Raw genomic sequence first — 26,556 nt, forward strand, 5'->3', positions numbered from 1 at the left:
GTTTTAACCGCGGCGGCCGCCCCGAGGGCGGGGCGGGGCGGGGCTGGGGCGGGGCCGCCGCGCCCTGGAGGCTCCGCCCCCCGCACTCGGGACCGTGACGCTCCCGTGGGGTCCCCGCCCTCCGGGCCGCACCCCCGCGCGTTCCCGTCCGTGCCCAGAGACACAGGGGCTGGGTGTAGCATGGGTTCCCACTCTCCCACGTGGGGTTATCACACAGAACCACAGAGTGTCAGGGGTTGGAAGGGCCCTGGAAAGCTCATCCAGTGCAATCCCCCCATGGAGCAGGAACACCCAGATGAGGTTACACAGGAAGGTGTCCAGGCGGGTTGGAATGTCTGCACAGAAGGAGACTCCACAACCTCCCTGGGCAGCCTGGGCCAGGCTCTGCCACCCTCACCCCCAACAAGTTTCTTGTCCTCTTTCAGTGGAACCTCCTGTGTTCCAGTTTGTACCCATTGCCCCTTGTCCTGTCACTGGTTGTCACCCAGAAGAGCCTGGCTCCATCCTCCTGACACTCCCCCTTTCCATATTGATCCCCAGGAATGAGTCCCCCCTCAGTGTCCTCTTGTCCAGCTCCAGAGCCCCAGCTCCCTCAGCCTTTCCTCACACGGGAGATGCTCCACTCCCTTCAGCATCTTGGTGGCTGCGCTGGACTCTCTCCAGCAGTTCCCTGTCCTGCTGGAACTGAGGGGCCACAACTGGACACAAGATTCCAGGTGTGGTCTCCCCAGGGCAGAGCAGAGGGGCAGGAGAACCTCTCTGACCTACTGACCACCCTCTTCTAACCCACCTCAGGTACCATTGGCTTCCTGGCCACAAGGGCCCAGTGCTGGCTCATGGTCACCCTGCTGTCCCCAGGACCCCCAGGTCCCTTTCCTCTACACTGCTCTCCAACAGGTTGTTCCCCAACTTATACTGGAACTTGGGGTTGTTCCTGTCCCCATGCTTTGGTGGTCCTGAGTGATGCCTTGGGCCTGAGGTCAGAGGACAGGGGACCTTTGTCCTGTGCAGCTCAGTGGCCAAAGCTCTTCCACACAGTAGCAGCCATGGGGGGTCTCCTAGAGCAGGAAGATGCCAGTGGCATCTCCCTCCAGCCCATCCCTGCCTCATCCCAGGCACTGATCCTTTCCACACAGCAGGAGGATGGGCCAGGCCAGGCTGGAGATCTTCAGATTTTCTCCCATGTGTCCTGTTTCCTTCTCTGAATCATTGTCCATCCACCAGAATCTGAAGTCCCATAGGATGAATTTTCCACTTGCCTTCAACCAACCCTGCCTCCCTTCCTCGGAGCTCCCCCCTCCTTTGTGCTTTCTGCAGACTGGGGTCACCTCTCAGTGTCCTGAGAACCAGCTTTGGGCTGGTTCTGCTCCACATCTCTCGCTCTCCCTCCAAAGGCAAGAAACACTCACCCGGTCGACTCATGCTGCCCATCACCACCCTTGCTGTCCTTCATCTGACAGTTCCATTCAGCTGTGGCAAACCCTCACTGACTTTCTAGGTCAAACAAAATCAAATATTGATCCCATGGTAGCCAGCACTGCTTCAGAAGACCATGGAAACATCCACATCAAATTATATCAATGCCTTTCTTCTGTGGATTTAACCCTTCTGGCAGTTCCTTTGGCCTCAAAAATACAAATAAACCGATGCTTTGTTTAAGATTGGAGGAACTTATTGTGAGTCACATATGTTCTTTCATGTTTACCATGGGAACTTAAGCTGATAAAGTGTTACGTGATGCCATGCAATATGTTTATGTGTGTGTGTATCTTTGACCAGCAGTATAATGGAGACACATAGGTTAAAAAAAATATATACAAATAAGATAAAGATCCTGCTTTCTTTGTTTCTTTGCTGTTGACTAAAATCACTCACTCACTCATGAATTTGAGTAACTGATCCTGCAAGTTACTCCCTGTTGTACCCTTCTTAAGGCCTCTGAGCTTGACTCTGGCTGTAAAAACCCCTCAAGTGCCAAGTGGCCCAAGATGGTTTTGTTGGTGTTGGTGCAAACAACCAGCCAGCAAACACCCCCAACAACAACCCACCCCTGTGCTGGCACTGGGGGTCTAGAAACGTCAAGATACACAGAATCACACACAGAATTGACTGGGTTGGAAAAGCCCTCAGAGATCATCCAGTCCAAGCCTTGGTCCAACTCCAGTCCATTGACTAGATCATGGCACTAAGTGCCATGGCCAATCTCAGTTTCAAAACCTCCAGGGCCAGTGAGTCCAGCACCTCCCTGGGCAGCCGTTCCAGTGCCTGACCACTCTCTCTGCAAAGAATTGCTTTCTAATCTCCAGCCTCAATTTCCAGAGTTGAAGCCCGTGCCCCCTTGTCCTATTGCTGACTGCCTGGAGAAGAACCCAATCCCCACCTGGCTAGAACTGCCCTTCAGGTAGTTACTTTCCCTTCAGACAGAAACTTTCAGATTGTTTCAAAAGGTGAAATCACAGTTCAGCTTGGGGAGGAGGGGAAAAGAGCCTGACAATCACCCTATCTGAAGAATAACAGAGGTTAACCAGCTTTTTCAGAGCTGGCCCAGAGTGATGCTGATGCTTCATGAATGATGGTGCTTTGCAACTGATTTGTAAAGGGGTTTTTTATTTTGTGAGGCTAAAATAAAGCAAGTTGTAAGCAAATACTCGTGTATGCCAGGCAGTGACAGCCAGTGTGCTTTGGAAGGAGAGAAAGTCTGCGGGCTGCTCTAAGGAGGCAGTTCCTGGGCAGAAAGCAGCAGCGGCTGGAGCTGGGCTGCCCTCAGCTGGAGTTTTAGCAACATCCTCATCGGCAGCGACAACCGGAACCGCGCAGTTTCCAAGTCCTGCAGTGTGGTGCTAGGAAGGCCCTACATGATGTTGATATTTTCTGCAGTAAATGGAGAAAGATGGCACGCTTCCCACCGAGCCCCAGTGCCCTCTTCTGCCACCATCACAGCACTGGGAAAGTCAGCTTCAAAAGGACTCTCCTTGGAAAGCAAAGCAAATGTCTCCCTAGTATTTCAGCATCCCTGTCCCATTCAGATTATTATTGTTGTTGTTATTATTATTATTATTGTTGTTGTTATTATTATTATTATTATTATCTTTATTATTATTATTATTATTATCGTTATTATTATTATTATAAGCTTGATGGTGATTCTGTTAGCACTCTACAACTATCTGAAAGGAGGTTGTAGCATGGACAGTGTTGGTCTCTCCACCCAAGTAACAAGCACCAGGAGCAGAGGAAACGGCCTCAAGTTGCGCCAGGGGAGGTTGAGGTTGGATCTGGGGAACAATTTCTTCCCCAAAGGGCTGTGGGGCATTGGAACAGGCTGCCCAGGGCAGTGCTGGAGTCGCCATCCCTGGAGGGTTGGACAGACACAGAGATGAGGTTCTCAAGGACATGGTTTAGTGACAGGCTTAGGTAATGGTTGGACCCCATGATCTTGAGGGTTTTTTCCAACCGAAATGAGTCTATGATTCTATGTCCCATGTAGTGGTGCTTCTGAAATCAGCTCTGTAGCACCTTGCACTTCTCATCGCTCAGTGGGAACAGTGTCTGTCAGGAAGCCTTTGTGGGCTTGATGCTCTTGTACACGCCTGTTTTAACACCCAGCAGTGACCATCAACCTTTCAGTCACCCTTTCTATCCTTGTTTGTCTTCCAAGGCAGGGGGCAACATATAAAGACAGCTCAACACAACAGTCTTGTGTAGACCTGTTGGCCGAGCATCTGCAACCCCCATATCACTCACATCCTCCAATCTGGCATAGCTCTGCAGTGCCTATTTTCCAAGTGCCATGAATTTGATAGAGTCCATATATTATACACTATAATTTCTGCACACTTAATTCTTAGAGAAAGGTATATGGCAAAAGCAGTGGAAGAACAAATTAAAGCTCAGAGGAATCAAGGGAGAGAAGCCAAAGTGATGCTGGTGGCATCAATCTACACTACAACCTCCCTCCGAGTGGCTCTCTGAGGTAACAGGGAATGAGGAAATGTTCACTCTACTTTGTTTTTTCTTTTCTGATACTGAAAAATTTGACCAAAAATATACAATAGAAGCTGCGTGGACTTCTCAACATTGACGTCAGTGCCAGATTGATTGCTCTTGGTAACAACACCAAGTCAAAGCTACACCTAGAAGCTGTGGCATCAGGTTGAGCTACGGCCATGACAAGGCATGGAGCTGATTTTGTGCTCTACTCAGGATCTTAATGTCAGGTTGGACGCTTCTGGTTTCCTCCTTTATGAGCACACTAACGGCTGCAGCCACCAAAATGTTTGGGCAGCAAAGTGCTTGTGATGTTCCCACGATGAACTGAAGGCGAGAAATGCAGAAGGTTTGTGGCATCTCCATGCCTGTGGCTGTTATCTTGCCAAGGCTCAGACTGGCAGTGGGCTCAGAGCTGTGCCCAACGCTGCTGGCAGTGGTGGGACATCCTGCTTCTCTGTGTTACCCCCTTGCATGTTACACGTTTCCAGCCTTTGTATCACCACCACTGCACAACTGTGCCTTTCTCTCTCCTCTTCCATTAGAGTATGTTCCTCTTTGGTTCCTCAGGAATCCAACACACAAGAAGCTTCTCCCCAGGATGGCCCATCACCTAGTGAGCCGTATCCGTCCACCCTCTGTACACCTAGGGCTCCGACACCTCATATTCCCCCATGAGGACAAAAAAAAGCTGATTTGCAGCCCAGGTTTCAGCTCAGCACAATTATTTGAGTGCCCACTTGTCTACCTGCTTTTTCCTGGATTCAAAATTCTCGGTGAACATTTGTAACAACTCCTCCCAGCCCGAGGATCTGCCCCTTTCCCAATTCTCCTCCTCAGTGGGGACACAGAGGTATCAACCATCAGGTCATGGGCAACAGTTACTGGAGCATCTTGTCCTCATTAGTTCGTTACTGTTAATGAACTCAAGCTGTTACTACTAAGAGGAGATAACTGGACACTTGAACCACATGGGACAGTGAGACCAGTGCTGACTGAGCAGCAGAGGGTCACGCTGAGATGCCAGAGGCTTCTAGGAAGGAAGGTGGCCTAGAGGGTCTGCTCTTGCAGCAGGTATAATCCTGTAGTCTGCACAGAGCAGCTGCAGCCTCCTTGGTTATGGCGTTGGTTACACAGTTGATGTTCCAGTGTGCTGGTGACCCTCAGAAACCTTCAGCAGACTCATGGTGTCCCAAGTTTATCCGCTCCTGCAGACCCAACAGCACTGTTCCTCTCTGGAGCTTATCAGTTCTTGGAAGGCTTTCACAGCTATCTCTCAGCGCACACTTTTCTCTTCAGCATGCTGTTCTCCAGGGACTACTTCTCCACCCCTCCCAGCAGTACCCATCCGCCGGGGGGGACCTTTACAAAATAAGAGCTCAGCGCTGAGCAGTGCAGCTGAGGAGGTGCAGTACCGTGCGGTGGGAACGACCCGCGGGGCAGACGCAGCCGAGGCTGTGGAGAACACCCCTCCCCTCAGGCTGGGGCGCAGAAAGGATCGTGCGTTCATTAATCATCCCCTCGATGCTACAAGTCGTAGCCAAAGCCATGGCACTGTTCTGGCAGTGAGGGACACAAGCCATGCTGTGGGCTCGCTGCTCGCTGAGCGAGATGCCAGCGCTGCCGGAGCGCGGATCTGCACCAAGGTGCCGAGTGTTTGCCCACACCTCGGCATGGCACCCAATGAACCAGCCCGAGGAGGAGGCCCTGAGGAGCAGGCCAAATCCTTTTTCTCTGCCTGAGTCCTGACCATTTGCAAAGGCAATAGGATGAGACCTGGCAGTTCAGGGAAGTTCAGGCACAGTCTAGAAGCCAGTCTTGCAAATCCTCTCACACCTAAGTCAGGGATCTGAGCTTGGTCCAGCTCATCTACATCATGCTGAATCGTTGCCCAGACACTTGCAGAACCAGGAGCCAGTTAAATATGCTTGACAAATAAACACCCATGAAAGGAGACCTTGCAGGGGTTTGTCTTGTAGCCAGAGGCAGACCAGGGTCCAGGGGATGAAGCCATCTAGCCCAGGGCTCCTCCTCCAGAGGAGACAAGGAGTGATAACTGAGGAGCGAGTACAGCCTGCACTTCACCTCGTCCCGAGCAGGAGGACAGCACAGAAACGCGAGGCACACACCACCCTGCCCACGCGTGCTGCACAGGAGCGAGGAGGCTGATGCTCCATAAAACCTGCTGCCACCTCAGCAACGTTCAGAGCTAGACTGGAGCACCCAGGCCTCACATTCAGGGACTGTGGCCCCGTGTGGCAACCCACGTCCTGGGGTGTGACCTCCACAGCCACTCCCAGGCCCCCGTTCTCTCCTGGATCTCCTCATCAGGTCCTTCCTGCCTGGAATATTGTCCCTGTCTCTTCAAGATGTGTCCAGGGGACACCAGGGTGTCCCCTTTATCGCACAATAAAGTCAATCCTAGTCAGTCTTGAAGGGTTTTAGTTGGAGAAGAGACACTAGGATCCAGCTCATGGGAAGTGGCTCCTGCAGTCAGTGGGTGACTAGTTTTAGGGTGCACACGGGTCACATTGGTCCCCTGTGGCCCTCAGGTAGAACACTGGTGGTGCAACCATTTTTAGAGGTGATGGATCCCAGATGGTGCTCAGCCTCTTCCCAGCTGCCCAGGTGGAGCAGGACCCCCGGGAATCCCACTGTGGAGGCCACAGAGTCTCCCCTAAACCCTGACCTAACCCCAGCCAGAGCAAGGCACCGGCTCCAGGCCGTGTCTGGGACAGAAAATGGAAAGAAAGCAAAATATTTGCTGATAACATCCATTCTGCCATACCAGCCAGAAACGTCCATTTGCACATAGCTGGCAGTGACTCCCAATGCCTGAGCAGCAGGAACAAACCAAACCAGATATTTCTCAGCCAAAGATGGTGAAAAGACACTATAATCTGTAAAGTACACTAGAAGGTCTATTTACTGAATATTATACTCTGAGGATTATAAACGTCTATTTTCCTTGAGTTACTGTTCCCTCTTACTACACCAACCATACATTTTGGGGTCAATACAGTGTTTTCTGTCTATAAAACGAGCAGTTTGAAACCTGGGTTCAAACAAAGAAGAAAGCTGTGTTTCATTCCGAACACGGTGGGCCAGGGTGTCTGCAATGCTGGTGCTGTTGCTTTAGCTCCGCTGACATTCCTTTAGCTCCAAGAGTGCTTTGTCTCCACACAAGCCTGTGATGCAACATGCGGTAAACGGGATCCCAAAGCACCAACTGCATGAAGCTGGACCGCATTTTCCATCCTCGCTGCCCTGCTCATGGTCCCAGCCACATGTGTCTTGAGCCAGTGTCCTCCCAGTGTGTGCAGGGGCTCCGAGTCCCAGGCCTCTGCTCCCCCTGCCCCCCCAGAGCCCAGCAGATCCTGCAGGTGTTATACCCCAGATGGTGCTGCTTTGGACACCCCAGCCCTGTCCACCAAGCACGGCGTGAGCTGCCAGGCACCCACCTGCTGCTCCCCAGTCTGCACCAGTTTGCTGTCCCAGTGCGTGAGGCTGGTGGTCATTTGGAGGGAAAGGGTTGTTGAGCCCAGGTAGGGATGCCACAAAGCCACCCTGCAGTTCCTGCCTGCGCTGCCACCCTGTGCGCTGCTAACCCTGCACTGTGAGCTCGTGTGCAGCTCTGGGGACGGCAGCCCCAAGGTCCCATGAAGCAGCAGATTGCAGAGGCAGTGCTGGCGGAGGGCACAGCAGCGCTTCAGACCTGCAGGCAAGCTGCAGCACACGCCAACAGCTTTCTGGCTCCCTCCCAGAGCACCTTGTCCTTCCACACCGCTGCCTGCACAACATTCACGCACAGCCACTGCACAAGCACACAGGTTGCTTGGTTGCCACCCAGCAACAAGTCCATATGTGAAAAATCCTTCTGCTGGCAACCTGCAAACGCCTCTCGTGCTGTAGGTCTGCCTACACCAGAGCAATTTGGCATGTCTGCTGGTAGTGAAGGTGCTCCCACAGACATTCGCACGCCCTTCACTTCTTCGCTCCTCCGAAGTGGGATAGAGGACTCATTTTTGCTGGGGAAACGTTGCCCAGTTTTGTCCACAGAAGGCAGAGCAGAGGGCATGGACCAGGCTCGCTAGATGCCGACGTCCAGGTTTAGGAATGAGACGCTGCTGTACAACTCTGACGAGACCGAGCTGCTCTCCAGGGTGCGGGTCCGACCAGGCAGAGGTGATGGAGCACAGTCCCCTGTTGAATCCTCACTCTCCATGCTCCTGAGAAAATTGAAAAAAAGAGAGATGCTATTTACACAAACTGTTTCTATTGCCCACTCCATGCCCAAATGGCCTCTACAAGTGACCCCAAAGATTTGCCATCTCTTTGGACAGTCCCAAAAGGAATGTGAAGACAGACAAGGAACAGTAGCAGAGAAGACTTGTATGACCTGTGCTCCAGGAAACCATTTTGCACAGGACAGTCTGTGTTTGCTGAAGGAGCCACCAGCCCCACAAAGAGACTGAAGGGTGCCGAGCACACCTTGCTCCAGATCACCAGGGGTCAAAATACCTCCTGTGTCAGGTGCCATGATTGTGGGCCCAGATCATGGGATACAAAGCCCTTTTACCCCACCTTCTTTAATAACAGGGAATGGCATGACCTCAAATTGTGAGCCTGTATGAGACCAACCTATCTTGCAGCTGAAAAGCAAGATGTGCAGACATGTGAACGCACAGCACAGGCAGAAATGGCACAGAAATGCAGGCAACACCAAGCCTGAAGAAAATTTGGAGGAGGCTGGTGGTGGAGATGAAAAGGGAGCAAGCGTCAGTGTGTGATCCTGAGAGGCTGGAGCAGCGGAGGGATCTGGGGGTGCAGCAGGACGAGCTGTGCTGGTATGCACACAGAAATGTGTGTGCAATGGGAGAACTGTGGAATCTTAGAACAGTTTATGTTGGAAAAGACCTTTAAAATCATTAAGTCCAGCTGTTAACCCAACACTGCCAAGTCCACCTCTAACCCATGTCCCTGAGAACCTCATCTACCTGTCTGCTAAACCCCTCCAGGAACGGTGACTCCAGCACTGCCCTGGGCAGCCTGTTCCAATGCCCCACAGCCCTTTGGGGAAGAAATTGTTCCCCGGATCCAACCTCAACCTCCCCTGGTGCAACTTGAGGCCATTTTGTCCCATCACTTGGTACTTGGGAGAAGAAACCAATCCCTTCCATGCTCCAAGCTCCTTTCAGGCAGTTCAGAGATCAGAAGGTCTCCCCTCAGCTCCTGTTCTCCAGCTGAACCCCCCACGTCCCTCAGCCGCTCCCATCACACTTGTGCTCCAGCCCCTCACCAGCTCCGTTCCTTTCTCCCAACTCGCTCCAGCACCTCAAGGCCTTTCTTGGCGTGAGGGGCCCAAAACTGACCCCAGGATTTGAGTTCTGATGAGGAGATATGATGCAGCACGAATTTGGGTAAAATAGTGTGGCACAGGCTAGGGGGAGGAAAAAGAGAATAAGGATCTCCAGGCAATGGAAAACATGGGATGTTCCAGCTGTTAGGTGTGAGCGCAGAAAATGAGGAGTTTTTGCTGGGGAGTTCATGACCAAAAGTGGTGGAAGAAACACAAAAGACGGGCAGGAGGATCAGTGGGATTTGTCCATCACTTGTCAGCAGTGGGGTGAGTGTTGCTGCTCATGCAGCGAGGTGTCCTCCAGCAGCACACACCTCGCGGGGACTTACAGCACGGTGTTGAGCTTCCTGCGCAACAGGTAGTCAATGACATCGGGGTCTGTCTGAAATAGCCTCCTCAGGATGTCACGCTGCATTTCTGGAGACACCTGGGAGGGTCACACAGACGTGCTCATGGCATCTCCTCCTCTCTGGCGGAAGACGAGCAGAGGCAGCCAAGGATAGCAAAAGGACTCCAGGTCAATACGTGCTCACAGACCCACTGTGATGGTGTCACATCGCACCTCCTGGGGTCTGAGCAGGATCTCAGCCCCTGCTTTTCCCACATTAACCCCGGTCCTTCAGCTCCCCGTAGACCACACAACTGCTACAAGGCTTTTTGGGGACCTGAAATATCACATTCCCACAGACCTGTAGGAAATAGATGTTTCTGGTATTTCTCAGGGATATTCTAGGTCCTCCCCTAAAGCCAGGACCAGGTGGACTGTTCTGCATATGCTCTTGGTGATCCAGGGAGTTTCTGTGGGGGTTTCAAAACAGCTTCACAGCCTCCACTGAGTTGTCCCCAGGGAGAGCAGCCACTTCAGCGGCGTGACCGCCTGGCGCCCACCTGCATCGTCCCTTGGCGACTGCTTCAGGGTGCCCAAGGCCACCTGAAGCACCTGTGGTACTCGAGCCTGCACCTTGCTGCACATCTTCAGGGGCTCTCCCACTCCATCACCATACCTGCCTGCAAGTGACCCTGCCTGTGTTCGCGAACTGCATTGCACCACTCTCATCCTTCTCCACCAGCATCTCCCAGAGTGGCAAAGGGAAGCACGGAGCCTGGAGAGGTGTCCCCAGTCTGTTCTGCCTCCCCGGCACCCGCGCTGCAGCAGGGAGAGTGCAACAGCGGTGGTTTGAAGTCCACCTGAACCACCATGCAGAGCAGGATTCAGCCAGAAGATGCCAGAGGCTCTTACTGCTGTCTGCAAGTGCTGCGTGGAGAGTGGAGAGAGGATGGAGCCAGCCCCTTCCCAGAGGTGCCTGGGCACAGGCCGAGGCACAGCAGGGATGAGCTGCAGCAGGGAAACTTCTGACAAGGAGAAAATTCTTCCCCTGAGGGTGGTGCATCCCTGGGACAGGACCCAGGGAGATCACAGGCCTCCATCCTTGGAAATACAAGGAAACCCCAGCTGGACACAGCCCTGATCTAGCTTTGAAGTGAGCCCTCATCTGGCTGGTCAGGAGGCCCCAGAGGTCTCTTCCATGCGAAGCTTTATGTGACTCTAAAAGATGCTTTTGGGAACCTCAGGTCAATGGATCCTCTAGGGCAGGATGAGCACTCCCTGCTCACACTGATGGAATCATCCGCTGAAGAGCAGGTCTGAAGTGACCCCATCTTTCACTGTCCTCGCCAGCTCTCCCCACGGCTACATCCTCCCCACAGCTGCCCGAGGCTGTGTCATCTCCACCACACATCATCTCCTTCCAGCCCCTTCCCTCCTCTAGGGTCTCCCATGTTTTCCTCTTCTTTGCCCCCCTTCACTGGGTCTTTGGGGGAGAAACTGAGGTGACACTCCTGCAGTTGCTGTTGGCCAGTTGTTACCTGTCCCAAATGAGCTTGGTCAGACATCACCGTGGTGGAAAGCAACACAGAAGAGGGCACCTGTGCATGGCATCACCCTCAGCTCTGCCTTTACAATGCCAGTGACAAGCCACCTCAAATTAATATTCACACCTGCCATGAGGAATGAATCACGCTTTCACAAGTCAACTCGACTCAGCTTCTACTAAGTGGGGCTGTGAACATATCCATCCTTCCGCTCCGTTAGAAGAGTTCAGAGGGGAAGGAAAGGTCTAGAGAAGTTGCTCTGAGAAAGCCTCACCTACCATGAACAAGGTCTGGTAGTGCTCAATCAGCCTCTGGAGCACCTGTATGATGGCAGCACTGTCTTCAAAGTTCATTGCACCAGCGTCTTTCTCTCCAGGCTTCTCTTTCTGCAGGATGTTGGGACCAAATATTGTGGCCAAGTTGGAGACTGTCATTTTATTCCCAGGAATCTTGCAAGCAAGCACAAAAGGAAATTGTAGATTATAGATGGACCAGCATGAGATGTCCCAGGAACCTCACCCACCCCAGGACAGGGACACGAGCTGCTGAGTGAGGCCAGGACGCTGATCTGGGTTCAGTTTGGCCCTCTCCAAGCTGGCAGCAGGGCCAGCATGAAGAATTCTCAGTGCTGGAGCACACACACATCCCCTGCTTGCACCAGAGCCTTCACTCCCATCTGCCTCACTTTCACAACCCATACCAGAAGGTAGCAAGCAATATTTCTATATCATCTTATAATATGGAACAAAACCAGTCTCTTTGAATCACAGAGAGACTTAGAGCTCAAATCGTCCAGAGAAACCAAAATCTCGACCCCTTCATGAAAGCTGGCGGTGGAAAACCAGAATCAGTCCACAAAAAGTACCCCTTGCTCTGCCTACAGACACACAGGCAGGTCTCTCTGGGATTTCTGCAGCCTAGAAAATCACATAGGTGGACTGAGAGCAACTGCCATGGACATGGGGGTTTATCAACAACTTGGTTTTGCCAAAGGATTCACCCAGGCTCGCAAGAAGCTCTGCTTGGTTTAACCAGCCAAGTTGCAGTAACCCCTCTTCATGCAGCCAAGGTGTTTGGGTCAGCCTTACCTCCTGGCCCTCAGGGCCCCAGGAGCTCTCGGCGTGCTGAGCCACCTCGCTGAGGAACCGCAGGAGCCGCTGCAACGTGTCGCTGTGGCAGGGGGGCAGCAGGAAGAGCAGCAGCTGGAGAGCAGCCAGCTGAGCTGGACCCTCCATCGCTAGGCAGAGAGCAACCCGTTAATTACAGAATCACAGAATGTCAGGGGTTGAAGGGACCTGGAAAGCTCATCCAGTGCAATCAGCAGGATTTTTATCCTCTCTACCTTTGAAAAAGCTGCATCCCAAGCCATAGAAAATCAATATTATATGTATACAAAATTCACTGGTCCTGCAGGTCCTGCTGCCCTTCCTACTTACTCCTTTCTTATGATGAGAAAACCCTTGGAACTCTTGTTCTTCCAGTAACCCACATGTACTGGTTTCTTATATGACAGGTATAAAATTTAAAAGCAATGGAGTTAGAATCCAGATCATAACCGATATGTGTTATCAATATGTCTGCAAAGACACCCTGACGCTCAGTGCAAACCGGGGCCGACTCCTTCGCAGTGCGCTGAGCGGTGCTGGGTCTGGTACAGAGCCAGGTAACTGCACGAGAAGAAAATACCCTCTTTTTTTCCTTACGAAACTGAACATGGTGGGTCAATTGTGCAGAATGAGTCTCTGCGCCTCAGGTACTCACAGGCTGTGCTGAGGAAGGCTGCGTAGAGCTCCCTGGGAATCAGCGAGTCTGGCATGTCCCGAAGAAACTCTTTGAGCAGAGCAGCCACATCATGAACGCTCTGATGCTCATCCAAGAAAACATCCAGTCCTTGGTCAAACTCCTCCCTCAGCTTAAAGATGGAAGAAAATAAGAATAAAAGCAATAGTCAGTTCTTCCTCTTTACACCAGTCAAGCTGTTGGGACCTGCCCCTGTACAGAGCTACTGCGGTGGCAGGACAAGATGTCCCAATGTCCCTGGATGCAGGGAACCCCCAGAAGAGGCATCCCAGAGCCCAAGAGCCTGCTGCTGCCCAGAGCATGGACCACAGCACCAGAGGAGATCCTGGCCAGTGAAGGGAGCCCAGAGCAGGCTTTGGAGTGCCAGCCACGGGACGGAGGCTCATCGGCTACAGGCGGCTTGGAGAGGTGGAGCCTGCTCTCCATGGCTGGGAGACGGACCCAGCAGCAGGTTGTCTGTGATCCAGCATGTACCTGCGATATTTTAGACCTCTCCGCATCAGTGTCTGCTTTATTCATTCCCCACCGATATGAGCATCTGTCCTTTGGGTGCGGTACTGCTACAGAGGATGCAGGAAATGTCTCGCTTTACCTGCTGAACTCTTTTCCTGGAGCTCCCCACCCGGAAGATGCCCACCGTCTGGAGACCTGGGAGACAGACAGGTCAGTGCTCTGCACCTCCAGCCCCCCGCCACCCCAAACAGTCCTTGGAGCACCTCAACATCATGTAAGTGGTTCTCTCGCTCTGCACGCCTTCCCCACCCCTGGCAGAGGGGGCAAAAAGAAAGGTTTTGGAGACACAACATTTCTGGGATTGATTGCCTGCAGGTCAGGGAGGAGAACACAACTGTACAGCCACTCTGAGCCAGATGCTGGATGTGCACCAGGAGACGGGTCGCTGACATGCACAGTGACACTTCTCAGCCCAGAGGACTCTCCCCACGTGCTTTTTGGGAGCATGCCCTGCCTCAGGAGCCAGCTGCCTCCTCCCATCTCAGGGAATGGCCAGGCCAGAATGCCCTAGCCCACCACGTGTGATGGGTTTTACCAACCCACTGCAGGGCATGTCGTCTGGCTGGCCAGACATGCATATTTACCATGCATTTCAATGTGTTTGCAACATCTTTCCACAATCCGTGGGACCTGCCGGGTGATGGGGTTGAGGCTTAACATCTTCTTCTTGCTCAGGCTTCTCTGTGGATCCAGCTCGTGGGGGTGTGACAGCTGCAGTGCCTCCAGCAGCTTGGATGTGTTGTCACTCAGGTCAGTGATGGAGTCCACGGACATTGCCCCCTGAGACGGACCAGAGGTGATTCAAAGGGTGGGAGGAACTATCCCACAAAATCCCAGAACGCAGTCATTGCTGTGACCTCAGAAGTTTGTGGGAAAGGGAGGCATTGCCTCCAAACAAAAGCAGAGGTCTACAGAGGAGTTGCAAGAGAACCACAGAGAGACCTTTCATCTCCCATGTGTATATGTGCACTGCCCCCCTAAGCACAGCTTTCCTACTGGGCCAGACCCTACACAGCACACAGACACAGAGAAAGAGGAAACATCCCCAAATCTTTCACTTTTGCCTGTGCAATATACTGGATTTAGTTACCTGCATTGGAGCTGCTTTACACCAGGAGTTCCAGGCACTTAACAAGAGATGAAGCAAACCAAACCCAGCCTGATACCCACCTTCCCTTGCAGGAAACAGGACTAAAGCCAAGAAGGTGACCAAGGCCGACCAGCCACACCGTTCTCCTTGCTCTTTGATGCAAGGGTGGTGAACACTGAAAGCAGTTCAGCAACACAGCTATGTCCCTACAGCAGTGGCGGGTCTCTCGCCAATAGGGAGGCAACATGACCCACCATCAACAGGTACAACCTCAGATGGGAATTTCGCAAGTGCAAGGACCAATCTCCAACTGTGACATGGCCAAAAAGGCGATGCTGTTCCACAGAGAAGCCGTGTCTGTTCCCTGTGCTGCTCACCAGGATGTGATGCAATGAAGGAGCAGAAGAGTCCACATCACTGATGTTGAATCACAGAATCCCAGAGTGTCAGCGGTTGGAAGGGCCCTGGAAAGCTCACCCAGTGCAATCCCCCCATGGAGCAGGAACACCCAGATGAGGTTACACAGGAAGGTGTCCAGGCGGGTTGGAATGTCTGCACAGAAGGAGACTCCACAACCTCCCTGGGCAGCCTGGGACAGGCTCTGCCATCCTCACCCCCAACAAGTTTCTTGTCCTCTTTCAGTGGAACCTCCTGTGTTCCAGTTTGTACCCATTGTCCCTTGTCTCGTCACTGGTTGTCACCAGAAGAGCCTGGCTCCATCCTCCTGACACTCCCCCTTTCCATATTGATCCCCAGGAATGAGTCCCCCCTCAGTGTCCTCTTGTCCAGCTCCAGAGCCCCAGCTCCCTCAGCCTTTCCTCACACGGGAGATGCTCCACTCCCTTCAGCATCTTGGTGCCTGCGCTGGACTCTCTCCAGCAGTTCCCTGTCCTGCTGGAACTGAGGGGCCACAACTGGACACAAGATTCCAGGTGTGGTCTCCCCAGGGTAGAGCAGAGGGGCAGGAGAACCTCTCTGACCTACTGACCACCCCCTTCTAACGAACCCCAGGTACCATTTGCTTTCCTGGCCACAAGGGCCCACTGCTGGCTCATGGTCATCCTGCTGTCCCCAGGACCCCCAGGTCCCTTTCCCCTACGCTGCTCTCCAAAAGGTCATTCCCCAACTTACATCTGGGCAGGAACAACCCCAGGTTCCAGTATAAGACTCTACACTTGCCCTCGTTATATTTCATTAAGTGTTTCCCTGCCCGACTCTCCAGCCTGTCCAGGTCTCTGATGGCAGCACAGCTTCCAGTGTCAGCCATTCCTCCCAGCTCGGTGTCCTCAGCAAACTTGCTGATAGTGCACTCTATTCCCTCATCATCCTGTCCCTATCTGCCTTCAGCTCCCTGGCCATGTCCTTCTGGCAACCTTGGCTCTGTAAGAGCTGAACTAGTAAAGAGTGTCCCACCTCCCCAGCCCACCCTCCTGGTGAAACATGGGCATCTCGTTTCCCTGAGGGCAGACCAGGACCCACCCAGCGTGCAGCACGAATAACTCACATTCCTTAAGAAAAGAGCCTGGGAAACCATATTTATGACTGAAGTCAGAGCCTCCCCCAGCCTGCAGCACCATCACAGTGCAGCCATCTTACCCTCCGCTGGCTCCAGGAGCTGTTGTTGAGAAGAGTTGGGGAAAGTGGCTCCTCCAGGAAGACCTCATGGGGCACCAGGACACAGCTCCTGCCCATCGGCGACCTCTTCTGCCTCTGAGCCCGAAATCTCGTCACTGTCGCTTCCACCTCAAGGCAGAGCCGGCGGCTCTTCTTCACCGCGTCCTGCAGCTGCTTGTAGGCACAGTCATTGGCGATGACTTGGAAGAGCGGGATCCCAAACGTCTGAGGAGAGCAGTCTAGGGAAAGACATAGGAGAAATGGAAAAGCATTCCTAGCAAGAAAAAGGAGAGGGAGCTGCAGCAGCACAGCCCAGCTGCCAGGGGCACGTGTGCACAGCTGGATAAAATAATTCATCAGCAGAAGGGAACACTGGGATAGGATAAAGGTAACCACCAGCAGGAGAGTGAAGAGAGAGGGAGAGCAGGGAGATGCAGGCAAGCTGGCTGGGAAGATGGCAGGAAAACTGGTCTCCATCCATGGGCTTGTTGCAGTCTGTCTCAGTTTTTCCCTAACTTTCCTTCCTTTTGTTGGTTAAAGCCTCATGAAGATGTCACAGCGTCTACGGAACGAAGACTTCACAAATCACCAGAAATATCACAGAATCACAATATCGACTGGGTTGGAAAAGACCTCAGAGATCATCCCGTCCAAGCCTTGGTCCAACTCCAGTCCATTGACTAGATCATGGCACTAAGTGCCATGGCCAATCTCAGTTTCAAAACCTCCAGGGCTGGTGAGTCCAGCACCTCCCTGGGCAGCCATTCCAATGCCTGACCACTCTCTCTGGAAAGAATTGCTTTCTAATATCCAGCCTAAATTTCCCCTGGCAGAGTGGAAGCCCATGGCCCCTTGTCCTATTGCTGACTGCCTGGGAGAAGAGACCAATCCCCACCTGGCTAGAACTGCCCTTCAGGTAGTTCTAGAGTGCTGAGCTCAGCTCTGAGCCTCCTCTTCTCCAGACTAAACAAGCCCAGCTCCCTCAGCCTCTCCCCATAGGGCTTGTGTTCAAGTCCCTTCACCAGTCTTGTTGCTCTTCTCTGGACCCGCTCCAGCACTTTCAATCTCTTTCCTGAACTGAGGATATCTGATACAAAAGATTATTACCAAATCATAACCTCCAGTTTTCTACAGGCTTTGTGTATGCTATGTCTGTTTGAGAGTAACAGCCTTGGTATTAATGGCATTTTTCCCAAACGACTCTCCCCTCCACACCTCCTTGCAGATGCAAGCAGAGCTCTCCTTACTTCCAGACTCCACGCCATCCTGAGCCAGGGAGGTTTGCAACCGGAGTACAAGCCACAAATCCACTTAGTAAAATACCAGGCTGCTGCTCAATAATTTCCTTGAATGGACTTTGTACTGGTGTGAAGAAAACTATTAAGTGTTCATTCCTGCTGTCTGGGCTCTGCGCTTGTGGTTGCCCAGGTTTGCAGCTGACGTCCTTCAAGGGGCAATAAAGCAGAACGCAAAGCAGCGAGACCAGGGGTAAAATGGGCAGACAGGAGTGTTCATATGTGTACATCTTTACAAATGCATGTTCACACACACACGTATGCGTCCCTGCCAGACTCTCCCATGCTTGTGCACGTACTGTTACACGCCACCCTGGAGAACAGCAAAACAACACGGGACTAAGCACCTTGCTGAATCTGGGCAGCTCCCAGCTCAGCCTCATTAGAACCCACCAATTTCACGTGAGAGCGGGGACCGAAACCTGGATAAAAGAGAGGCTGCTCACCTTTCTTCTCCTTTGAAAAGCTCTCCAGTTTCTGACGGATAGATTTACTGCCTTTAGGTCCAACTACGAGGAGAAAAGAAAGCAAAGGTTCTGCATCATTAGACTGTTTCAGTATGGCCTCCCCTTAAAAACATTGATCTTTCTGCACACCCACGGGCAGAGGGACGCCCTGGATTTGCTGTGGGATGGCATGGTGGCCACCAGCTATCTGGGGGAAACAGCCACAGAGAGGGGCAACCATCCTCCCAAAGTGGAGGGAGGGACAAACCCCTCCCAAAGTGGAAGAGGCGACCCCTCCACACCCAGGCACTTGGACCAGGGGGGTCCCATGGCACCAAACCACCACTGTGGGTTAAAGACACCCCGGCTGTGGGATGCGCCCCACCTGGCTCAGGCCAAAGCCCTGTAAACGTCTCTCCATCAGGGCTTACCGATGCCCCGCTGTCCAGATGTGCAACGCACTGAACGACAGGTCAGGGAGGATGAACCATCAGGCAGCCAGCAAAGGAACAGGTGTCACAAAACACAGTCAAAATGATCCGAGCTGAGCTCTCTGGTGGCACCCAGGCTTGCTATGCCCCGCCAGAGGAAACGTCTGACGCTGCAACAGCTCCAAATGTGGCCTGTGAGTGGGACAGACCGGTGGCCAAGAGCAGCTGCCAGCGCAGGGGCTCTCACACATGAAAGAGCAGTGGAAAAACCTCAGCTGCCCAAAGGCTGTAGCTTAAAACTCTACAGGACACACATGGACCTGCTGGAGAGGGGCCAGAGGAGCCACAGGAATGATTCGAGGCTGGAACAGCTCTGCTGGGGACAGGCTGAGAGAGCTGGGGTGTTCAGCTGCAGAAGAGAAGCTCCGGTGAGACCTTGTTGAGACCTTTCAGTGCTTAAAAGGGGCCTGTGAGAGACATTGGGACAGACATTTGAGCAGGGCCTATTGAGATAGGACAAGGGGTGATGGTTTTAAACTAAAAGAGGGGAGATACAGGCTGGACATGAGGGAGGAATTTTGTACACTGAGGATGACCCAGGTTGGCCAGAAAGGTGTAGGATGAACCATCCCTGGGGACATCCCAGGCCAGGCTGGACGGGGCTCTGAGCAACCTGAGCTGGTGAAGATGTCCCTGCTCATGGCAGGGGGGGCACTGGGGGAGCTGGGAAGGGCCCTTCAACCCAAACTGTTCTGTGATTCTGTGATGATTCTATGTTCTGGACACCTTTAAATTCCATGCCCGTGTTATATGTGACTCTGTATTAATGGTGATGTCCTAGCAATTACTTAATGACTCAGAAAGCTACCTTAATTTATCCTCAGAGGTCTGGTCTCAACACTGGAACAAGGAATACAGCCGCAGAAAAGCTTTTGTGGAATGTTTTACAGAACACAGACAAAGCTGGACAAAGACAAAATACATAGCACCAGAAATCCCATATTGGTCCAGGAGAGTCAAGCCCTGCTCCTTAGTATTCCCCACATTGTACATCCAGGGGCACCCATCACTGTTTTGTTGCAGCAATGAACTGAAAACTCCTTCACCACCCACCCTAAATCCAGGACAGATCATGCTATTCTGGCTCGTGCTCCTTATTCCAAAGGAATTCTCTTCCTAGACACAGCTTATATAATTGTTTGGGTTATTTTGTAAGATTTAGAAGGGAGCTATGAAAGCTGGTATGAGCAACATGTGCATTAATTATTCTGCAGCACGATATGTCTTGTTTCATTCAAATGACCAGATAGTCGGAAGATTAAGAACAACTTGGAAGCAAAAAGCATCCAGCTAAAGAAACAAAAGGCCAGCAAAACTCCAGTGTTTCAGCACAGTTTTAGGAGGGTGACACAACGTGCTCGAGCTGAGCATCAGCGTGACGCTCCACTCCTAAAGCCGTGCAGGTGCTCCTGAGGGAAATGAGCCGCAGGGCAGGAGATAGTAAAGAAACCATCAGGATCTCCCAGCTCAGAAAGCCCGAGTTGGTATCTCCATGACAGAGGAACACGTGTGATCGACCACGAAACCAGGAGATGAGGACAACTTCTTTTCACGGAGATGCATTACAGCAAGCTCCATGCCAGGCATCCTTTGAAGATTTCTTCTTTCTTGGCCATGTCCTGCTTGAACCACAGACTTGTTCCTGCAGACTTGGCCAAAACAAGATGTAGTTCCCCATCAGGTGTTCCCTTTGGAGCTCTCCAGGGTCACCCTGGTGTTTGGTGTAAGGTCTGAGATGCTGCAGATGTTTGTTGGGGTTGAATGAGCTGCCCAGAGGGTATCAGAGCTGAAGGCTGCCCCAAAGGGCCGCTCACAACGGGATGCACACCCTGTGTTCCTCATCGTCAAGGTATCTGCAGGTATGAGGATCAGAAGAGGTGCTGAACACCTTTTCCTTGTGGAAAATAATAACTGTGCAAAGGCTGTTTATTACAGAAAGCAGGAATTTCACCTGGGTAGGTGTTGGTACAGAGAGGTGGGTGGACCAAACGGAGACCGTGAAGTCCAAATTCAGGCATTTCCAAATGTTATGAGCTTCCCTTTAAACCGCTGGGGTAGGAAAATGATGTTGCAGGTGCAATAGTTTCATAGCTGATCCTCAACACTGACTCCCAGCTGACAAAATGCAAAAAGAGCAACTGGCAGGTACAAATCTAAAGGATACAAAGATGGACAAAAGGAAGGAGAGGGTCCCTGACGGCAGCTGCTTCCTTCCAAAAGCAGGTGGGCATGAGACTGGTGTCCAAAACACACACAAAGATGAGATCAGGACTTTGCAGTCTCCTGCACTTATCCCACAGGAGCCCGTCAGACAAAATGCAGCACACTTGATAGACTGCACTTAAAACTGCACTGTTCCCTAGAGAAAGCACTGCTGCAGGGTATTGCTGGCAATGGGATCACAACACTCAGAATTCAAATAAAAATTAAAAAGAGAAGGAACCAGGATGTTTATGGTCAGAGTCTCCCAGGGATTTAAAGGCAGTTTGTGCTGCAGCCCCAGGCAACTGTGTGTTCTGGGAATGAGGAGCTTTCTCTCCTTCTTCTTGAAGCCATTTCATTGCATGGAGTCTTCCAAATATTAATTAAGACAGGAAACCAAACTTGGATGTCGCCCCCAGTAAGTACTTGCTGAGCAGTGTAAGGTTGAGGTCGGGCATTAGGAAATACTCCTTCCCCGAGACAGGTCCCCAGAGATGTGGGGGCTCCATCCTTGGGGGTCCCAGCCCCCGCTGCCCTGGGCTGTGCTGGTGACACTGGGATGCCACAATAGCAGCCCAGGGCAGAGGAGGCATTTCAAGCTGGTCTGTCCACTCCTGAGTTACAAGCACATTTGGAAGGAGTCCACGCTCACTGTGCTGGGTTAGATGTGCGGATGTCGGGGGACACGGGCAGCTATGGGAACCCAGACAATGCCTGTAGGCCAGGACAGAGGAGCACAGTCCCTGTGGAGCTTCTATATTTATCTGCCCGTTAATTTCAGTGGCGTGTCTTCTAGCCTTGCATAAGCCCCTTCCCAGCATCATGACTTTTTGGTGGATGTTAATACAGAAAAGCAAAGTCTGTCCCATCCCAATAGCATTAAGATAGTCCCAGTGGAAGACCATTGCATCTGGTTTGGATTAAGGGGATCAGAGGCGGACAACAGGCCAGGTCATATTCTCACACTCCTATGGACACACAAACCCCCCTCAAAAGGCTGATTAGGCCTTCGAGGCTCAGACCAAAGCAGAGAACAAAATATGAAACAGACCAAAACGTGCCACAAATGTCTTCCCACAAGCATCATCCCATGTTACAAAGTGCAGGTGTGGGGATGAGCAATGGCTCAGCAGGACCCATCCTCTCCCATCTTCTACCTTTAGCCAGGCTGAGATCCCCAAGCAGCAGCTTCTCCTGCAGCTGGTAGAGAGCGATCTCCTGCAGACTGGCTCTTTCTAGCTCCGAAAGGCTCTGCAGGGGCACGGGCTGCATCTTGGTGCTTGGTTCTGGCAGAAGAGCTGAGACTAAGGTCCTGTGAAAAATATGCGCATATATATATATATAAATAAAGAGTCAGGAGCACATCCCAGAGACACCTGCTTTAGCAGAGAAGCTGGTGAAAATGCCACAGGGTGTCTTTGCAGGCACAGGAGACACTTAGAGTGATGTATGTGCTTTTTCTACAGACAGCTGCAAGTCACTTGAGCATATTTACATTTAACCAACCTCCTCGCCAATCTTCTGCAGAACCGTAGGTGTAGCAGTTTCCCTCCAGGGCAGGTGAGGAGACCTGAGGGGTTTGGGGTTTTTTGTTCAGTCATAAAAAACCTAAAAAGCAGCTCACATTCCACTACATAAAACGCCTCTTATTCACGCGCTCTTCTTTTCCGCCTTTTCCCCCCATTTGAAATTGGTTTATTTCTTAATTTAATACTCCACACTGAGCTTCATCTCTTGTAAATCAGACACTTCCAGCACCAACCAGTGCTGTGGAAGCCTCACCAACGCCTGGCTCCCCGGCACAGCTGCGCTGCAGCCCGCAGCCCCGCACAGGTCACAGCCAAGCGCCCCATCCCGTCTCCCCCACCTCTCGGGAGCTCTCCCCATTGTTTGCAGCTTCCTCAAGAGGTTGTGCAGGGATACGCTGCCAGCTCCCCACCCCGCACCGACCTGGGCGTCCGTCCCCTTGCCGAGGGGCTGCGGCTGCTCCTCCTGCACCCGGCGAACCGGCCACGGTCCAAAGAGCACAAAGCAGCAGCCAGCAGGAGACAGGACCAAGGTTATCAGCGTGGGCACAGCAGCGAAGACGTGGCCAGAGGACAAGCTCCGAAAAGAGCCTTCCCAAAGAGGGGCAATCGTGAACAATAAATGCCTGGAAATCTCCTCGGGCCGGTGCTGAGGGTGAGGACAGGACAGTGCGATGGGGCAGTCCCAGCAGGCTCTTGTATCAGCCCCTGTGCCCAGGGAGGGCTGTTCTCTGGGGCAGCGTTTCTTTTGGCCAGGTTTGCGATTTCTAAAGATATTTAGGAAGCTACATAAATTTTAAAAAATATATTTTATATATCTATATATAAAAGAGTTATGAATTCCCCAGAAGGCCACGCCAGAAAGGGAATTGAGCTAAAAACAAAGATATTCTTGAAACATTTGGTGTTTACTACAGAAACAACGCGCCTCCTCATGGACACGGTGGCAAACATGAGAACGGCTCAGCACCTCAGGACAATCAAAACTGGGGTACCCGGGTGCCCATGACTGTCTATACACTGGACCCAGGGGTAAATCACCAGGAAGGGCTGGTGCGACCCCACGAACACGGCAGCCAGACGTAGCACTGACCCCACTAATGGGGCCAGAGAGTCATGATACCCAGTTAAATTTCAGGTGAAGCACAGCCCATTCGTGTCTTGCTGGAAAAGGGGCTTTTTCATTATTAAATGATTAAACATCAGGGGCTGTTCTTTAGGATCTGCAGCTTCTTTTGGCCACCCCTCAGCTTCCTGTCGCTCCACGCGCCCCTTCACAGCACAAGCTTTGCAATCAGCCTTGAACACAACGCATGGCTTTTTATAACGCTCATCCTGCAGGAAATAAATACATGGAAGGAAGAAGGAGTCCCTTAAGAACATATTTGACATACTGTCTCAATGGGGCTGCATGTAGGGGGTCAGTCTTAAACTTAAATAACTAACTGGTCCTACCAAGCTCTGCAAACAGATCCTGGCACCGAGCTCCATGGGATAGCCTGGCTGGGAGAAGGGGGCACAGATGAAACGATGCCTTCGATGGGCAAGAACATCGAACATCTCCACTCGCCAGCAACAGCTCTTGTGTTTCTGCCGCACCAGAAATGCGGGATGAGCAGAGCGGGAGCTCCCGGGAGCAGTGGGAGACGCTACGGATGGACAGACAAACCGCTGAGACAGACACACTGAAAGAAATCACCTTTCTGCAGGCACAGCCCACACTGCCTGACGGGGAGGGATGGCTGGAGAGGAGTTACAGGGGACGCGGCTGCATTGGGCAAGGAGGAGGAAACCCGAGTGGGACAGGGAGCAGAAGGGAGAGAAAGCAGGAAGAAAAATAGCAAGTGGCTGCTTATCTGGCCTCACCGTAAGGCTACAAGAATAGCCCTATAAAACACCACATTGCTGGCTTTCTGATAAACTCCTGCTTCAGCTATTAACCCCGAAAATCCCGACCTCGCTTCCTGCAGCAAACGTGTATCTGTGCTCACAGGAGCAAGCAAAATGGGGACCGGCATTGACAACGTCCAACTCCCCAATGGCCCAACCGCCCAGTGGCAGCACAGCACTCGGGGTGTCCCTGCCCCAGGCTCGGGCGCCCCCTGAAAGGAGGAAAACACCAACACGCAGCAGGGGCAAAAGCCAGAGTACTGCAAATCCCCCTTTGGAGGAAGATGCCATAGAAGGAATCTCACTAACTCAAAACCAGAAATAAAATGCCTTTCACTGGGAGCGTTAACATGGTACTTCCTCTCCGCAATGACTTTCCCTGCTTATTTTTAGGACTAAGGCTTATTTAAGGAAATCTCATGGGAAAAGCTCAGCTCAGCCTCCCCTTCTATTCCCAAAGAGTTGCAGTTGCTCCCCTGCTTTCAGCAGCAAAGTTACTCTCTTCCCAGGTGGAATGAAGGGTGAGCATTTACCTTCCTCGTTGTCTTCTCGCAGCACAACCAGTGGCAGCCTGAGCGCTCTCCTCTTCTTTCAAGACGATGGTTTGCAAAGCAATGTCTCCAGCACCTCGTGTGGCCCAGCAGCGCGGGTGGGGAACCTTCCCTGCCTGCTGGCGGGAGGAGAAGCGGAGAAGTGACGGAGAGGAGATGCTGCAGCTGAACACGGCCGAGGGGACGAGAGGGGTGATGAGAACGTGCATTCTCTGCCAAAAGAAATGAGAACCAGAAACATCATGGTGTGGAGAGGGAGGGCAGGGTTAGATGGGAAGGAACAGCACTTCCCACGCCTGACAGCGTTTGTGCCTTGGCAGGGGATCGGTGGTTGCGCAATCTCTGTCCCCATGCTTTCCCCACTCCTATCTATCAGTAACTAGGACACCAACAGAAGAACCAGCTGGTCTAGTAGATGAAACCCAAGAAGACAATTCTTTGCCTGGGTGCTGGTTGATGAGGGCCAGGGCATGGTTTGCACCTTGGCACTCCATGCAGACCTCTCGCTTGCTCCATCACAGCATCTTCACGGTGACCAAACCCCCAGTGCGGTGGGGCTGGGCCGGGCACGGTGCTGCCCCGCACATCCACCACGGCTCTGAGGGACCGCAGGGCCCTGCACAGCTCTGGCATTGAGATCTGACAGGATTGATGCGCAGCTGGCATCTTGTACAACATGTTGTACATCGGGGGTTACAGACACCAGAGAGCCTTACAAATCTACAGCAACCCACAGGACACACATGGTAACACCCCAAATTGGCACCTTGCACGTCAACACATTCACAAGTGACTCCGGGAGCGCAGCCAGGCTGCTGGTCCATGACATGACAATGAGTGGGGTGCAGCAGTGCAACCCCCACACTGCCCCGGCTCTGCCCGGTCCCGCTGCAGCCTCAGCCGCAGCTGGGGACAAGCCGAGCGGGGTCCTGACTGGGACGTCCACTCACTGATGGCCCTCCTGTCCCACGGGGACTGCCAACACCAGCTTCCACATAGCAATTCAAACCCCGGCATGCTCAGAGGTGCTGAGGGTCCCTCCAGGACATTGCAGCGGCTCCCCATGTTCTTCCAGCACTTGGATGGCCCCATCATGACACATCCCATCCCAGGCCCAGCTTTCCTAACTCCAGAGCATCTTTCTCCTTAGGTTCCCTTTTCCTCCTGTTCATTTGGGACCTGCCCCTACCTGGGGACCTCTGCACCTCCTGATCCAGCAGGCACCAGCTCACTTGCCTCCTGCCCCGCAGCAGCTGCATTCCCAGAGGCCACAGCCAGGCTTGCAGGTTCCTCCAACACGTGCAGCCGTTGCACAGGAGCCCCCTTTGCCGGCTCTGTGGAGGCTGCTGACTGCCCATTTTCTCTGTGCATCGTCTCACCGCCCGTCCTTGTCACCAAGCATAAACTGGTGTTGCTGTGCTGCACCTGACATCCACCCCAAGTGTTGCCATCATCAGCAAACTCCATCTGGTTTGAAGGAGGTCACGAACCTGGAATTCATTGCCTGTTGAGTAAAACATCAGAAGAGGCTGGAGAGGAAGCAGGGAGCATTTTATAGCTATTGGCTGCTGATCACTTGCTGGCCCGATATCAGTAAATGTCCAGAGCATTCACAAGGGCAGTAAAGCCCCATGTTGGCAGAGGATTCAGATGGAGCACCTCCCTTCCTGTGGCAGTCACCACAAGCTAGGTGAGAAAAAGAAAGCAGCAGGGCCAAGATTTGCCCATAAAAAATGTTTATTCCTTAAAAATGCAATGTTCATCTGCAGTGACACTATTCAGAACATTTCTTCAGAAGGGTCTTAACCTGCCTCCAGTGTCAGGAGCAAGGAAGGCAGCCCCACCTGTGAGCATCCCCACCCCGAGCAAAGGGTCCCTTCGCCCTCCCCGCTGCCTGCACCCAACCCGCTGTGCTCCAGC

General features: G+C 52.5%; 2 protein-coding genes across 3 annotated transcripts; both read right to left on the minus strand.

The window, feature by feature from the left end:
* Positions 1–6,901: 6,901 nt before the first annotated feature.
* Positions 6,902–14,160, minus strand: ARHGAP36 (Rho GTPase activating protein 36). Of its 2 annotated transcripts, XM_080352376.1 has the most exons (8): positions 14,116–14,160; positions 13,735–13,782; positions 13,611–13,666; positions 12,980–13,130; positions 12,307–12,455; positions 11,497–11,667; positions 9,676–9,815; positions 6,902–8,216 (listed from the first exon to the last, which is right to left on the minus strand). In XM_080352376.1, the coding sequence occupies exons 4-7, from the start codon at positions 13,032–13,034 to the stop codon at positions 9,783–9,785; spliced, it is 408 nt and encodes a 135-aa protein (XP_080208502.1). In that variant the 5' UTR covers positions 13,035–13,130; positions 13,611–13,666; positions 13,735–13,782; positions 14,116–14,160; the 3' UTR covers positions 6,902–8,216; positions 9,676–9,782. The 2 variants fall into 2 exon arrangements, with proteins under 2 accessions (XP_080208502.1, XP_080208501.1); XM_080352375.1 differs by lacking the exons at positions 13,735–13,782; positions 14,116–14,160 and having other exon boundaries at positions 13,493–13,621.
* Positions 13,742–22,198, minus strand: LOC308045456 (rho GTPase-activating protein 6-like; the record flags this gene model as incomplete). The annotated part of the gene is made up of 6 exons (XM_080352741.1): positions 22,176–22,198; positions 21,827–21,981; positions 17,977–18,039; positions 16,218–16,474; positions 14,116–14,311; positions 13,742–13,782 (listed from the first exon to the last, which is right to left on the minus strand). The coding sequence occupies exons 2-6, from the start codon at positions 21,939–21,941 to the stop codon at positions 13,742–13,744; spliced, it is 672 nt and encodes a 223-aa protein (XP_080208867.1). The 5' UTR covers positions 21,942–21,981; positions 22,176–22,198.
* Positions 22,199–26,556: the final 4,358 nt, after the last annotated feature.

The sequence above is a fragment of the Nesoenas mayeri genome (assembly GCF_963082525.1).
Source record: "Nesoenas mayeri genome assembly, chromosome: 13".
NCBI lineage: Eukaryota > Metazoa > Chordata > Aves > Columbiformes > Columbidae > Nesoenas > Nesoenas mayeri.